At 37.6% G+C, this 14,933-nt stretch overlaps 1 protein-coding gene across 1 annotated transcript in view; it reads left to right on the top strand.

Annotated features, from left to right (window-relative positions):
• Positions 1 to 14,933, top strand: part of Spef2 (sperm flagellar 2) — a 168,564-nt gene that overhangs the window by 127,857 nt on the left and 25,774 nt on the right. The window contains exons 26-29 of the mRNA XM_027936256.2: positions 1,106 to 1,259; positions 3,425 to 3,553; positions 5,235 to 5,373; positions 8,824 to 9,053. Of these exons, the coding sequence (XP_027792057.2) occupies positions 1,106 to 1,259; positions 3,425 to 3,553; positions 5,235 to 5,373; positions 8,824 to 9,053 (652 nt within the window). The remainder of the gene's footprint in view (positions 1 to 1,105; positions 1,260 to 3,424; positions 3,554 to 5,234; positions 5,374 to 8,823; positions 9,054 to 14,933) is intronic.

Genomic DNA, 14,933 nt, shown 5'->3' on the forward strand with positions numbered 1-14,933 from the left:
CATACTCCTTCCATTTAATTGAAGCTTTTCACCCTTTGACCAACATCTCTCCTCTCCCTATTCTATCCATCCACCCAGCTCTGCCCCTGAAAACCCCCATTCTACTCTCCATTTCTGTGAGTTCAACTTTCTAAGATCATACATAGATTCGAGTTCATACAGTATTTGTTTTTCTGTGCCTGGATTTTTGCATTTAGCAAAATGTCCTTTAAGTTCATCCATGCAATCCTGAGACAAGGTTTCCTGTAGCTCAGCCCCAGAAGAGAAGTGGAGGGATCCCTGCAGGGTCTGATCCTCCTGAATGGGGAAGGGAAGATATGACACACAACCCTTCTCTCTAATCAGGACACTTGTAAGAGTGAAAAGAGAGGTGTGCTGCAATGGAGAGGAGCTGAGTCAGTTAAGTACAAGAAGCTAGGAATTGTGAGGTTAGCCTGTGAGAGGGGTCATCCTCATTAGCACTGATTCTTCCAGGATGGTGTTAGAGTGGAAGGCCAAGATTCAAGTATCCACAAGCCAATTTGTGTATGGCATGCATTCTCCAACAATACTTGGAGAGCATGAAAAAAGATGCATTTTATATGTATGGTTCAGATATATACACATTACATAAACAAATAAACTTTGGCAATATTAAAATTTCTCAGAAGAGAATTAAATTAAAAGAAAACATCAGCCAATCTCCATAGGATCTAATTGTGAAAAAATAGATAAGAAACACAGAAAAAGTGAAATGCCTTCATTGGAGGCCAAGAGAATAACAGGAACTTGGAGGAATAGCAGGGGTTAAAGTTTTAGAATCTGGGATTTTTTTTAAATGAATTTTTGCATAATATAGAATTGTCCCAGTCTGGAGGTGGCAATGGGGACACATAGGGATGCTCTGTAGACAGGGTTGAGAAATCAAGAGGCTACTTTCAGATGGCTGAAGTGGAACAGTATCTTGGGACAGGGCCAGAAAATCCTGGAAGTGTGTGTTTTGTAAAGATTGATTACACGGTGCCAGTGGATTGAGGCTTCAAAGAAATCTAGATGACTAAATCCAAATGGTTTTCATGTTCCCATTAATGTTGCACTAACAGAAGTGTTGCTCTTACACAACTAGGTGGCGGCTGACATTCATCAGCAGCTCATGGAAGAAGAAAAAGAAAACCAGCCAGCAGATGCAAAAGAAAAGTCTCCTCCAATGGGTACAAATAAAAAAGCCAAAAAGGAAAAGGAGCCACCCAAGAAAAAAAAGGCAGAGAAAAAAGCAAAAGGTACTCAATGGTTTTAGCACCCAGAACCCTGCATCCTTGTACCTCTCCTTGACATTTAAGGGTTTCCCACTTAACTTATTGGTCCAAATAGCTGGATGAATCCAGGGTGAAATAAATCTCACAGGCAATTGTAAATGTATTAAAAGAACTTCCAAGATGGTACCACATCATCTGGGAAATGCTTGCAAAAAGATTGTTTGCTCCAGCAACACCAGAAGTTTAAAAGCTCTGTGTCTGTAAGTTTCAGGGACATTTGAATTTAAGTGAGTCCTTTTCTCCTGGAGCCCTCTTGTCTAAATTTTTGCTTCAGAGACATGAAGGGAACATAAGAGAACTCAGGCTGGGAGAGACCTTCACTTAACCCTAGCTCGGGATATCTCTAGCACAAACCTTTCCCTCCCCCTCTGGATATTTCTACTTGCACACTTTTAGATTTATTTAGTAATAGTGGCATTCATTTTCACATAAATAGACATACATGAAATATAATTTGCTCCACTTCAGTCCCTAGTGCTTCCTCTTTCCTTCCCCTGCTACTCCCCCTGGTCCTTTCCTCTATTTTACAGGTCTTGTTTCTATTTATTTATTATTATTTTTTAAATCAGCGCTTTATAGATAGACACAAAGGTGGAATTCACTGTGGCATATTCATATTCACCTTCCTCAGTTCCTTCCTTTTCCCATCCCTCCTCACACCCCCTAAGTCCCCTTCCTGTACTGTGCCATCTCCTCTCTTATACATTTTTGAGGTAACTTGAAGCAAGAAAAGGAAAGTGGGAAGCTCATAAGGAAAGTCACTCCACTCATCCTTACCATGATATTTTTATTAGGCACCTGCTGTGTAAAACACTCTATTATGGGTGCCAAGGACACAGTAGTGAATTAAAAATCAAGAACCATTAAAGCCATAGTCTCTATCCTGAAAGAACTGTGGTCTAACAGCAGGGACAGATGTTTGGCCAGTTGTTGCTTTTTGATAGGGGAGATAGAGGCACCTTGAGGAGAAGGCCAACCCATTGCATTGGAGTGGACAGGGGAACACTTCCCAGGTGGAGTACATTTAAGTTAAGCACTGAGGATGGAGGAGGGGGTGGTTAGTGGCACTTGAAGCAAAGAGAAGAATGGCATCTTAAAGAAGAAGTCACCACTTTAGTTCATCCTCAAATGGGTTAAAAAAAATGATGCACCATTCAAAGGAGGAAATGCTTCTGTTTCCTTTAATGGAACTAGTGGTTGAGTCCAATTCCTTCATTAAATGTTTATGTAATAAATGACATTTATGGTGGGGCGCCATGGTGTATGCCTATAAACCCAGCTGCTCAGGAGGCTGAGGCAGAAGATCATGATTTCAAAGTCCACCTCAGCAACTTAGTGAGGCCCTCAGCAACTTCATGAGATTCTGCTTCAAAATAAACCAAAAAAGGCTAGAGATATGGCTCGGTGGTTAAGGACCCTTGGGCTCAAGCGTTTGTGCCAATAAATAAGGCATGTGTGCCTTCTCTAGAGTCCAACCCTTTCACCAGACCCTCGAAAGGTTTGCTGAACTGAGTAGAATGGCATAAACTGGGTCTGCAATGGAACTGCACTGTCCTCTCCCATGGCAAATGCTGGCAAATTCTATTTTCCAGTTCTCCTATGAAATCATCAAAGTACTTGTAGTTAAGTGCTAATTAAAAGATAATTAATTAGGTTCCAGATTTTTGACGGTCATCTGCATTTTAGCCACATCTTCTTGAGGTTATTTGTTGGTCTTTTCTTGCAAATACTATGCTAGTATAGGCAAACCCTTGTGGAATGGAATTTCTCCAGGTGACTAATGTCATCTGTTGTAATATTGTTGGGTTTTGATCTTTTCTGCCCCCAAATTCTGAATTCCACCATCTTTGGATTCTGTAATCATCTCTACACTTGCTGCACATCTTGATTTTTATGATGCTCCAAAAATGGGTGTTTTTTTGAGTCCAGCCAAGAAACCACATGAAGAATTTTCAAGGAAGGACTATCAGTATTTCATCTTTCACAATGTGAAGACCAAAGTTCTCTGTCTCTTAATCACTAGAGGTTTGTAACTGCACAGATTTTGCTTTGGACTCATTTTGCCCAGGTACCCTGTGCATGCACTCATACGTTGGTAGTTTACTCAGCATGTTTCATCACCCCTTCAGGTAAATCACCACCTGTATCTGAACCACCTCTTATAATTATGACAGCAGAGGAAATTGCTGAAATGGAAAAGAAGAATGAACTAAAGTTCAAAGTAAAGGAAGAATATCTTGCTGCTCTACAATTCGAAGGTAGAGATGGGAAACAGCTAAGATAATGCTTTTCAGTACAAAGTAGATTAGTGACCAATAGCCCCCAGCCAGCTCATCAAAAGGACAGTGTTCCCTTGGTTGTTTTCATTTGATCACAGAGGACCATATTTGACTGTTGTGTGAGTCAAGGGTTTGGGCCCTCACCTAATCAGTCCTAATTGTCTGCAAGATGTAGAAAGGAGACAAAAAGAATCCTGAAGGGGGTTAGAAGAGCAAGGCAGCCGTTTAAAAAAGAATAGAAAGAAACAAACAAATGAAAAAGAAAACCTGTGACAGTTGTTGGTATGATTTCACTGGATTAGGTGGGAGCTAACCAGAGTAAGTGGGTTTTACATTATAATAATTTAGTAAGTACTGACCAAAGGATAATAGGCCTTAAAAGGGAGTTTCTGGAAGCAAAGACCATAGAAGGGCCTGTCATGCATCTCCAATGTTCCAGGGCCTTCTGCCCTGAAGAGGTATTAGGAGAGTCAGCACCCGCACATCTCCCCCATGGTCTGTCTCCACACCTGAGTCCCCTGTTTTCCAGTGTGTTTCAATCTTCAGTTCCTTCAATGCATGACCCTCATTGTGACAAAATTCATTCATTCACATAGTAAAAGCTTATTGAATTCTCACCATATGCCAAGCCCTTGCTGAAGATACATACATATATGTACAAGCAGAAAACAAACAAAAAATAAAGCTCATCTAGGAAAAAAGGATCATTAACAGCATGTTGTAATATTGGAGATACAGAATAACAGGGCTAATGTGTGAGCTGAACTGCAATTATATGGAGAAGCTTGCCCAGGGGACAAATTAGGGTGGGAATGAAGAGAAAAGTACACCAAGGCCGAGAAAGGATAGGGAGCCTAGTTAGTGTCCTATGGTATATAGGGGCATATTCTGGGAAGGAATGACTTGGAAAATGGGAGACCAGACCACAGAGGGTCAAATAGGCCCTGCCAAAAAAGTCAGATTTTCCCTACAACAACTCAGAATTAATGAAAAGTTACAGGCAGAAAAGTGAATATGATCACATCTTTTGACAAAACGCATGACTCAGAGGACTCTGGATGGTCTGGAGATGGACTTGGAGTTGAGGTAGGGAAAAGAAGTTAGAAAAAGCAAAGTTGATGCTATTATAAGAGTTTAAATGAGAGATAATAAGCACGCAGGCTAGGCCAGAGACAATGGAAAACTAAAAAAGAAAGACTAAAAAGATAATTTAAAGGTAAAATCCTCAGATTTTATAATGTACCAAAAAAGCAATAAGCCCATAATTTTTTCCTGGTTTTAGCAATGATGAGAAATATGATGACCTTGCCACCCCAAGCTTCCAAACTAGGGAGAGAATAAGCAAAAGACTTTGAAATTCAGAAATTGTCTGTGTGTTTCTTCCCATTCCACTTATCAAAGAGTGTATTGCCATCAAGTGCAATAAGTATATAGCTCAGGTAGAGTTTTGGTTTAGATAATTTCTCTAATGACTTTGCCACAGGTTACACTTTGCTTCTTAATGAGATGAGACATTACCTTATCTACACTGGTACATTAAAAGTACACCAACGGCTTCACAAACTGAAGCATGACTGGCTTAAAAGTGAATTGGGTTCATCACAAAGTTCAGGTACATATAATACATGAAAAAACAATCTTGATTTCTCTTTTTAAATAGAGACAGCTACACAGTTTCGACTTGAACTGATCAAGACAAAAGCACTGACTGTCCTTGAAGATTTAGTAACAAAGGCAGTCAATGTCTATAAACTCATGGAAAAATGGCTTGGTGAGAAGTATTTGAATGAAATGGCCAGGTAAAGTACTGCATGACTTTTAAAAAATACATTTCATTAATTCCTGTGCACCAAAATTGACAAGGATTTTTAAGGTGTTTACAAATTTAAATAGTTTACAAATTAAAATGGTCATTTTAGCCATTAGGACATCAAGTGTATAAACAAGTGAGCTTTACTTCGTGTTTGTATTGCTCCTTTCCCAACAGTAAATCATGTTTCGAAAGGTTTCATTGCAGTATCCAGTTTTGCATGTTATTTATGAATTCAGTTTTCTCACTGTTCTGTGGGAACATTAGTTTACAAAGTGACATATCTTTGCAAAGTGAGATAAGGCTTCACATCTTCTTTCTAGGACCATTTTTACCATCAGTGAGAGTCAAATAGTGAAAAATTAAGAAGTCATTCACTGGAATGTTTTACTTAGTTAGTCTGATTCCCTGGTATGGGTAATACTTAAAGATGATCTTCCATTGAGTTCCAAGGGCTTCCGAAATACTCCCTGCTAGTAAGAATCAGTGAGTCTCATCCTCTTACCTCTCCCCTAGAGGTATAAAGAGGCAGCTCAGCAGAGTGAAAACACCCTTAATCGAGGGCCAGGAGGCTCCCTCCTCTAAAACCAGGAGTCCCACATTATCCAAAATTAGTAGCATGCCTGATTTAGGCCTCAACAGTTTTATCTATGAAAGGAAACACTCCAACCAGGCTATTTCAGAGCTTTCTTTTTGATCTAGATTCCGTAATGCATTACAGTTTTCAATCAACATTTACTGAAAATTTAGAGGCTACCACCTAAATAGCGTTCCTTTGGCAAGTATTCTGAGAAGCAGAAATAACCCTCTAAAACAGCAGTTTTTAGGGTTTATTTTCTCAGTCCTTTTCTCATAATGAAAGTTCTACTGTAAAATTTTCAGCCTAGTTTTTTAGAACTGTTGCACCAAAGTAAAATAAATATGCTTTTGAAAAGGGGCTCACAAACTCAGTCTGGTTAACTCACTGCAGTAATGCTTAACATAGTCTCACAGCAGACAGCCAAGCCAGTTCCTGTGAACCTCACAGAGCAGGAGCCCTTATCTCTGCTCTCTTCCTTCCATTTGCAAATGAAAACACATCGTCTTCATTTTTAGGATTCCTGGTTCCCGTCCACGTTGCCATCCAGTGAATGGATATTATCTAGTGTACTCAAAGTTCTCAGATTTACATTGTATATACCTGCCCTCTGAATCTATAGATGCTATTATGTATTGTGACCACATATGGAAACTAAAAACCTAGGAATGTGATGAGAGAGAGAGAGAGAGAGAGAGAGAGAGAGAGAGATCTCAAATCCCTTTGAACTTCAAATCCTGTTTCTTATTTTCCTGGTATCTGTTCTCTTCCATTCTTGAGGTTACGCTTGGTGACCCCCAGTTTCCACTAGGTGGCGCACACCTGTTTGATTTCCTGGTTCTGTTTGGGTCTCAATCTACATTCCCAGGCTCTTCACTTATGTAAATAGCTACCAGTTTCCTTCTCTGTCCCCCAGCACTGAAACACCACAAAGCATAAAGTAATTAGCTAACGCATGCTACGTGAACACTCAAAAAGTCAGCATTCTGCAGTTGAGTTCAAGGGCATTTTTTTTTATTGAGAATTTCATTTTTATTGGTTTAAAATGTTATTCATAACTCTTCTATTAGTGTTTTCCCTAAATAACTTAATATTCTTGTTTAACTTAGAAAAGCCTACTTTACATCTCTATTTAATTCATAACATCTGTATGTTTTAAACAGATTTAATTTGCTTTCTAATAAAGTATACAGCATTAGATACACATTTATGTTGAAGGAATTCCTACAAATTTTCATTCTTCTGAAAATTGTATCTTTTGTTTTTTAAGTATAGTTTTAATGAACAATAATTTCTTATCAGAAGTTTGACAATATTAAATTATTTTTTCTTATCCAAGACACTGTTTAGAACCCAAGTGCTCAATTACAATCTGTCTTTATTTGCATTTTCTGACATTGCATTTAGTTATTTCCTTCATGAACAGCCTCAAAGTTAGGAGTGAAATAATATCCAAATAAGCATCCAATAAGTAGCATAATGAAGAAAACATAATGTGAACTCAAAGTATGAGTTGGGAAATAAATAAAATAAACACTCTAAAACATATTTGAATACGTGAGTGTTCATAAAATTATAGAGAAGAAAATTATACTATTGGAAATTTTCAAATTTAGTGAGATTAGACTATATTAGAAAAAGTTGATGAGAAAATTACTAAAGATAAAAAAGACCCATAAATTACACATTAAGAAGTAAGTAATTGGAAAGAACACAACTGTGCTAAAGAAGTTAAACTTAATAGCTGAGAATTTTCTAGAACTAGACTAGACAGTTTAGAATCCACAGATTTTAGAAATGTGATAAATTCCAAGAGGAACAAATAAAGTAAATTAAAAGAGACATAAATTTAGTTGACACTTCAAGGACATTTTTGAAAGACAGCAACTAATATGATTTAAATTTTCAGTATATGAGTACTTTGGTGCTCCTAATTACATAAAAGCAGATTGAATATACTTTTTCTTGTAATGTTCACCTATTTGTTCTAAGAAGTAAAACAAGAGCCTTTCTTCAATACAGTGGTATTTTATTTGTTTGCATATACAACCGTCCCAGTATAGTTGAAATCCATGACCTATGTGTTCTCACATGAGTTACCAAAAGGGAGGGAGTGACCTGGCTTTATCGCAAAAATAAGGAATTCAGAAAGCCTAGGTGACTTACTGTGGGACCCATGGCTAGAGTGTGTTCTGGATGAGTGCTCTCAACCCCAGTGTTCTTCCTACTGCCCCTTCGTGGTCACTAGCTGTTGCTAGTGGACACCCAATCTAGCTAGGAATCGTCCACTCTTCAAGAAGACAGCAACACAGTTGCAATGGATTTTATGCATAAGAGTGCTATTCTGGTAATTATGTCTTAGAAAACATCATACTCCTTGAAATAAAGTTAGAGAAAAGTCATTATTCCAGAAATATATTTTCAAATTTGATTCACTTTAACATTTATCCTGACTCCAAATAAACTAATTACTCTAATAGTCATATTTTATATCTGCCATATCATCTTATTCTGGTTCATACTTAGAATGAAAGCTAACTTTTTAATACAATCATTCACATAGTAAAATGTATTCAATACTAATAAAACCATATCTAATGAATTCTCTTTTGTTCATCTTTATACAAAATGGATAGCCATTGGTTGTGTAATAAGCATATATTTTGTTTTTAATCTTCATGTATTTATACTCTAACTTCTTACAAAATAGACTTGAGGAAAATTTAAATTTTAAAATATACAGATTAAATCATCTAACTTAACTAAATAATGGGTTCATCTTTGTGTGTAGTCTTATAAGTAAACACTGTTAATCTGAAGTATGTTTAGTGGAGATAACTCTACTCATTTTACTGCTTTCAGTGTGGAAAAATTAACTGAAGTAGCTCGCTATCACATTGAAACAACTACAAAAATTCAGTATGAGCTTTATTTACACCAAGAAGACTTCTTCATTAACGGTGACATAAAAGTCTTCCCAGATCCTCCTCCACCAGTACGTCCCCCGCCTGTAGAAAAGGAAGAAAATGGCACTCTGACCATCGAACAGCTTGACAATCTTCGAGAACAGTTCTTCGATATGGCACCAAAAGGTAGGGTAACTATCATGACAAGAACACCAAATAAGGTTAAGATTACCCAGGATGGCCATCACTTGTCTTCAAGTGAAATCAGCTCTGTTGGATGGCAGGACTCTAGGATAAGCCCTGGCTTTGTTCTAGTTTATTAGATGTTTGTTTTGAATAATGTCGATCTGAATTAAGCACACAGGAGACTCACAATCATTGAACTTTGTGGCACTCCTCATTCCTAGTAATTCTTCTCTCCTGTCCTCCCCCTCCCTTCCTAACGGTCAGTAAATTTGACTGTTGCTCCATCTGACATTTGGAAGATAGCCTATGTGCACACTTGTAGTTTAGTTTTGGCATTGGGACTATGAGTTTGTGCTTCATGTACTCTGCGAAGGAAACCTCCCTCAATGCTTCATAGACTGCAAGTAGAACCAAATAAGTATTAACAAATTTGTCTAATTAATGAATTTGTTCACATGTATCTGTACATGTTATTTTCTGCACACAAATTCTTTAATTCCTTCACATTTTAGCATTATGACTCTATAGCTTCTGCCCAGGCTTTTTCAAGTCAGCCTTTTCCTACTTCTAGATATTCTTCAAAGAGTCCCATCAGTCAATAGCACATGTAATTCTGACCCATCATGTAGGATTATCATGTCCACATTTTAGGATTAAACACAGTCACAGAGCAGTTGAACAATTTGCCTGTGGTCATTTATCATTTGGAACCCTGCAGATTCAAAGTTCTTGCTCCTTCTCCTTGAACTAAGTTGCCTTGCATAAACAGGTTCACTTTATCTTCCAATATCTCCTGTTTATTGGGAAATTATCGCTTTTCCCCAGGGAGGAGTTAATGGACTTTAGAATTAACATGTTGACTCCACTTTTTAAAACTCCCATAATTCTAGAAATCCACACCAAATACATTGGTAGAAAGAACATTGGTTCAAGTCTGCAGGCTTCCTTGCCAAGTTCATCCCAGGGTCTGTGTGAGGCCATGGACTGATTTTTGTCAGCACATGAAATTGGCTTCAGCAGACTTTATGTCTCCAAGATAGAAAAACACTCATATCCACTGTGATGGACTCTGACTCGGGTTGGCAGCATCTGGGCATGAAGCAAGTGTGGTTGTCAGCAGGTACCAAAAAAAAAAAAAAAAAAAAAAATCCTGGCTTGGAAAGCTGGGCCATGAAATCTCCTCAGTCCCCAGTCAGGCAGAGCCCAGCCTCTTCTGGGCTGTGTGAACTTCACAGTGCCCTTTCCTTATAGGTTTTCTTTTTGAAGTGGCTGTTGCTCTTCATTTTCTCCATGCTACTTTTTACATATAAAATAAAAGGATACATGCAAAAAAGATTGTAAAACACAAAATATGATTTGATTTAATCTGACAATATGGTGACTAGGAAGAAAACATCTAGTGGAGAGGTAAAAACTAAAAGCACTTGGGTATATCTGATGGAAATGAATGTTGAAAATCATCAGCCACTGATAATTCCTTTGGAAAGGACTCTAGTATTCATGATTATCATCATAATGCACTCTGGGATCCACCCTCAAAATCAGAGCTTGCATTTCAGATAAAAGTTTAAAAGTAAATAACAAGTAATAATTCTAACTTGGCACATGAATTTCTTAGAAGGTGAATTCTAGAAAACTTCAGAATAAAAAAATGTCAATAGATAACATTTTTTTCTGTTTGCATAGTATGATAGGACAGTTTCCAGACTATGAAAGAAATAGGAAGAAAGAAGAAAAAAGAAAGTGGGAGAGAAACAGGGAACAAAATAGTTATAATGATGAAAAGAAAACCATATGCCCATGGAGCTTAGAGTATGATTTGGAAAGTCAGACAAAGAAGAAGAAAACACAAATAAGTTGGGTTCTTTCTGGGACAGAATATGAACTTTGTAAAAGTGCTTGAGAATACAAAGCAAAGGGGAGTCAGTATGCAGTGGGTGAAGGTGGTCAAGGAAAACCAGGTGGAGCAATGTGTTGGAGGGAGAATGGAAGGGAGTCAGGAGTGATTTGACTAAAAGTGGTGGCACCCACCTGAAATCCCAGAGACTCAGGAGCTGAGGCAGGAGGAGCACAAGTTCATGGCCAGCCTGGGCAACTTAGTGAGCCCCTAAGCAACTTAAGAAGACCCTGTCTCAAAAGAAAATAAAAAGGGCTGGAGAAGCAGCTCAGTGGTAAAGCACCCAGGACTCATTCCCAGTACTGGGGGAAAAAGTGATTTGGTAACAAGGATTAGAGGATATTTAAATTTATTGGAATTGGCTGCTAGAAAACATGGTGTAGCTATGAAGCCTGAGTGTAGGAGGACATTAGGGGAATGTTCAGGAGGCTGCTCTCCTTGCTTCCCTCCCCAGATGCATGAACTACAGGCAAGTCCCCCCAACCCATTCAGGCTGGGAACTAACCCAATTGTCAGGATAACAGTCATCATTAAAAATGAATTTACAAAGCTGTAAAATGCTGTGGGATTTGGGAATTTTGATGACTCACTGTGAGCCATAGTCTGTAAGCAAACAGTTTAAATGTTTTTGCTGTATGAGTTCCTTCATTCCATCTGGAAAACATTATATGTTGCTTTTTAGTTATATGTAAAATTCTTACTATGCTGTTGGGTATTTTATCAGAAGTATTGTTCATTGCTATTTTTTTGTTTACTGTAAAAAAAAGGGAAAGATGACATTACATTTTCTGAATCCCAGAGTCATCACACAGAATTAGAGATTCTCCACTGGCACCCCTCAAAGTCAGGCTCCAGATGCTGACCTTGTCCTACCTGAGGAAGTCTAATAATTCCCACTCACCTCTTCTCTCCATTTTTCCAGACACCACGAAATATCCTCCTGCATTCTGTTGCTTTATTCGTCTACCCTCAGTTCTGCAATTGTTAGTCACTGCTTTTAAGGATGCCCTTTCACCTTTTGGGGAGGGTGGAAGGGCAGGTTTGAGGGGACACTGATTTTATTCCACTATGGTGACATTTGCCAAATGTTCTTTTTAAATAAAATACATAGCTTTTTAAAATTTTGTGGAAGTATAATGTACATCCAGAAAAGTATACTTATTGGAAATTTACAGATTGATGAACTTCTGAAAACTGAGCTCACCTGTGTGGGCTGCGCCTAGCTCAAGACAAGGAGCAGGCCACCTGGTGCACATTTCAAATCACCACCTTCCCCTACCCGAAGGTGACAACTAGCCTGACATCTAACAGCACTGATTATTTTTTCACGTTCTCATGATTTATATAAATAGATGAGATGATGTGATTTGTAACTTTTTGATCTGACTTCTTTGGTTCAATATTATTCTTGAGATCCATTCAAATGTAATTGTAAGTTGTTTATTCTTTTTTGCTGTATGTTATTCTCTTGGGGAAATCAATATATCACAACACATTTACCTATTCTGCCATTGATTGACATTTGGGTACATTTGGGGGTTCTCTTTTAATTGCACATAGCAATTATATGTATTTAATAGATATAGCATGATATTTTGATAGATGTATGTAATCTGCATGATCAAATTAAACAATTATCATGTCCACCACCACAAACATTTACATTTCTTACATACCCATTTATCTTTTAAATGAAGATTAATTAATCTTGTTCCTTCCAAGACCTGGAAAATGGTCTTCTATAATGTTTTCCATTGTATTTACCTTAGAATTCTATATTTTTGAAAAACAATCTTCATTGAAGAGAAAATATATTATAATATGATGTGCAGATGGATTATTTCTAGGTTTAAAAAGTATATATAGTTTTATATAACAGTCATTGTTCTATCAGGAACACAATAAGACTTTTAAGGAAATTAATAGAGTGTTGATGTGTTAAATAGTTTGCAACTTTTAATTATATTGCACAAATAAAATTACTCAGTGAAATGGTAACCTTTGATTAAAACAAATGACTTAATCCTTAAAATACTTGCAAGTAGCTAGTACCAGAATAGAAAAAGAAAGAACTGAAGCTTAAGGGGCTTTTTGCCAAGTTTAGGTTCGCCCACTTGAAAATAAAAATCTTCATTTAAAAAGCCCTTACTAAAAGTAATGCAATAATGTCTATATTTAAATGCATCATACATCATAATGTTTATATTTTGACCTTTTCTGGTCAAATTCTTCCACCTGTGATGATTCCAAACCTCCTTTTGTAAAGGTAATAACAAAACATAAAATATCATTTGTTATGATTGTCAAAATATATCAGAAAAAAATGACCTTATGCATGATACCAAATAAAGATCATGCAAATTGCAATGAAGATAATTGATTATGCCTGGATTTTCCCAGCAAAGATCCATCCAGATGTTAGACTCATTGGGAGCATCTAGAGTAAGTGACAGCCAGCTCTTCTTCCCACCCACCATCCCAGAAATCACTCCAGTGAATATATTTCCAGCACAGAGTGAGAGAGTGAATATTTTCTGAATTACGTAGCCAATTTGGAATGGTCACTATGTGTCAGGTTCCTTGCTAGTCTCTTCCACATGTTCATGCTCTTCTCCTCCACCTCAACCTGTGGGATGGCTTGAGGCAGACAGCTCTTTTTCAAGTCCACTTGTTGGCAAAGACCATCATATAATCTTAGGCAAGTTACTTAATATCTCTCTACCTCACTTTTTTTTTGGGGGGGACAGTATTGGGGATTGAACTCAGGGGCACTCAACCACTGAGCCACATCCTCAGGCCTATTTTGTATTTTATTTAGAGACATGATCTCATTGAGTTGTTTAGCACCTTACTGTTACTGAGACTGACTGACTTTGAACTCAAGATCCTCCTGCCTCAGCCTCCCTTAGCCACTGGGATTATAGACGTGTGCCACTGTGCCCAATTGCCTCACTTTTTCATCTTTAAAATCATAACAATGATACTTATTTTATGGAATTGCCATGAAGATTCAAGTAATTAACATACTTAAAGTTCCTAGAAAGGGTATAATAGGGAGAATGTACAATTTAAGTGTAATAGAAGCCATTATGATTTAATGATGTAATTATAGTGAATGTCACATTAGTATATAATTCATAAAATTGTACAATATTGATACAAACTGTTTTTTTTTTAATTTTTAATTGTAGATGGATACAATACCTTTATTTTATTTTATTTTATTTACTTTTATGTGGTGCTGAGAATCAAACCCAGTGTCTCACACATGACAGGCAAACATTCTATCACTAAGCTACAACCCCAGCCCACAAACTATCTTATTATCTAAAATGTTAGCTTATTGTCCTAAGGGTGCAAAGACCCTAAAAAGCACCTGAAATACTAGCCAGAGTACATCCAGAAAAAAATTATGCAACAGCTAGAATTAAGCGATAAAAATAATGTGGCTCCCTGGGAACATCCAAGACAGAACACTCATTTTGTGTGCCACAGTGAGCTCCGGGTAGGTACATCTTGTCTCAAAACATCAAATGCCAAGTACATCATTCAGAAGACAGCCTTTCTCCAACAGAAGCAATTTGTAGTCTATTGAAACTAGAACACTATAACAGTGTTCCCCTGTACCCACTTAAATCATAAAAACTCCTTTTCCTTGTAAACCCATCAGTCCTCCATGAAACAACTGTAGAGATTTCGTCCATAGTTATTTAGGCTTCTGTTGAGGGGCTGTCTGAAGAAAACGCAGTCCAGCAAATTCAGCATCCTTACTCGTTCTTCAAAAGAGGCAGCATTTAGGTGCCCAGGGCCCGGAACACTATTCTACACACTGACAGGACCTCTGCCTTGAACCCCACTTAGGAGGAGAGACTGTCGTTTAATCACTGGTCTCAGAGATGGAGGGTAAACATCCTATGCTGTAGTCACAGCTGTGTCACTCAGCCACATGGTTTTTTCAGAAGTTCTAAAGAAGAAGTAGCCCT

The sequence above is a fragment of the Marmota flaviventris genome, chromosome 5 (assembly GCF_047511675.1).
Source record: "Marmota flaviventris isolate mMarFla1 chromosome 5, mMarFla1.hap1, whole genome shotgun sequence".
In the NCBI taxonomy this organism is placed as follows: domain Eukaryota; kingdom Metazoa; phylum Chordata; class Mammalia; order Rodentia; family Sciuridae; genus Marmota; species Marmota flaviventris.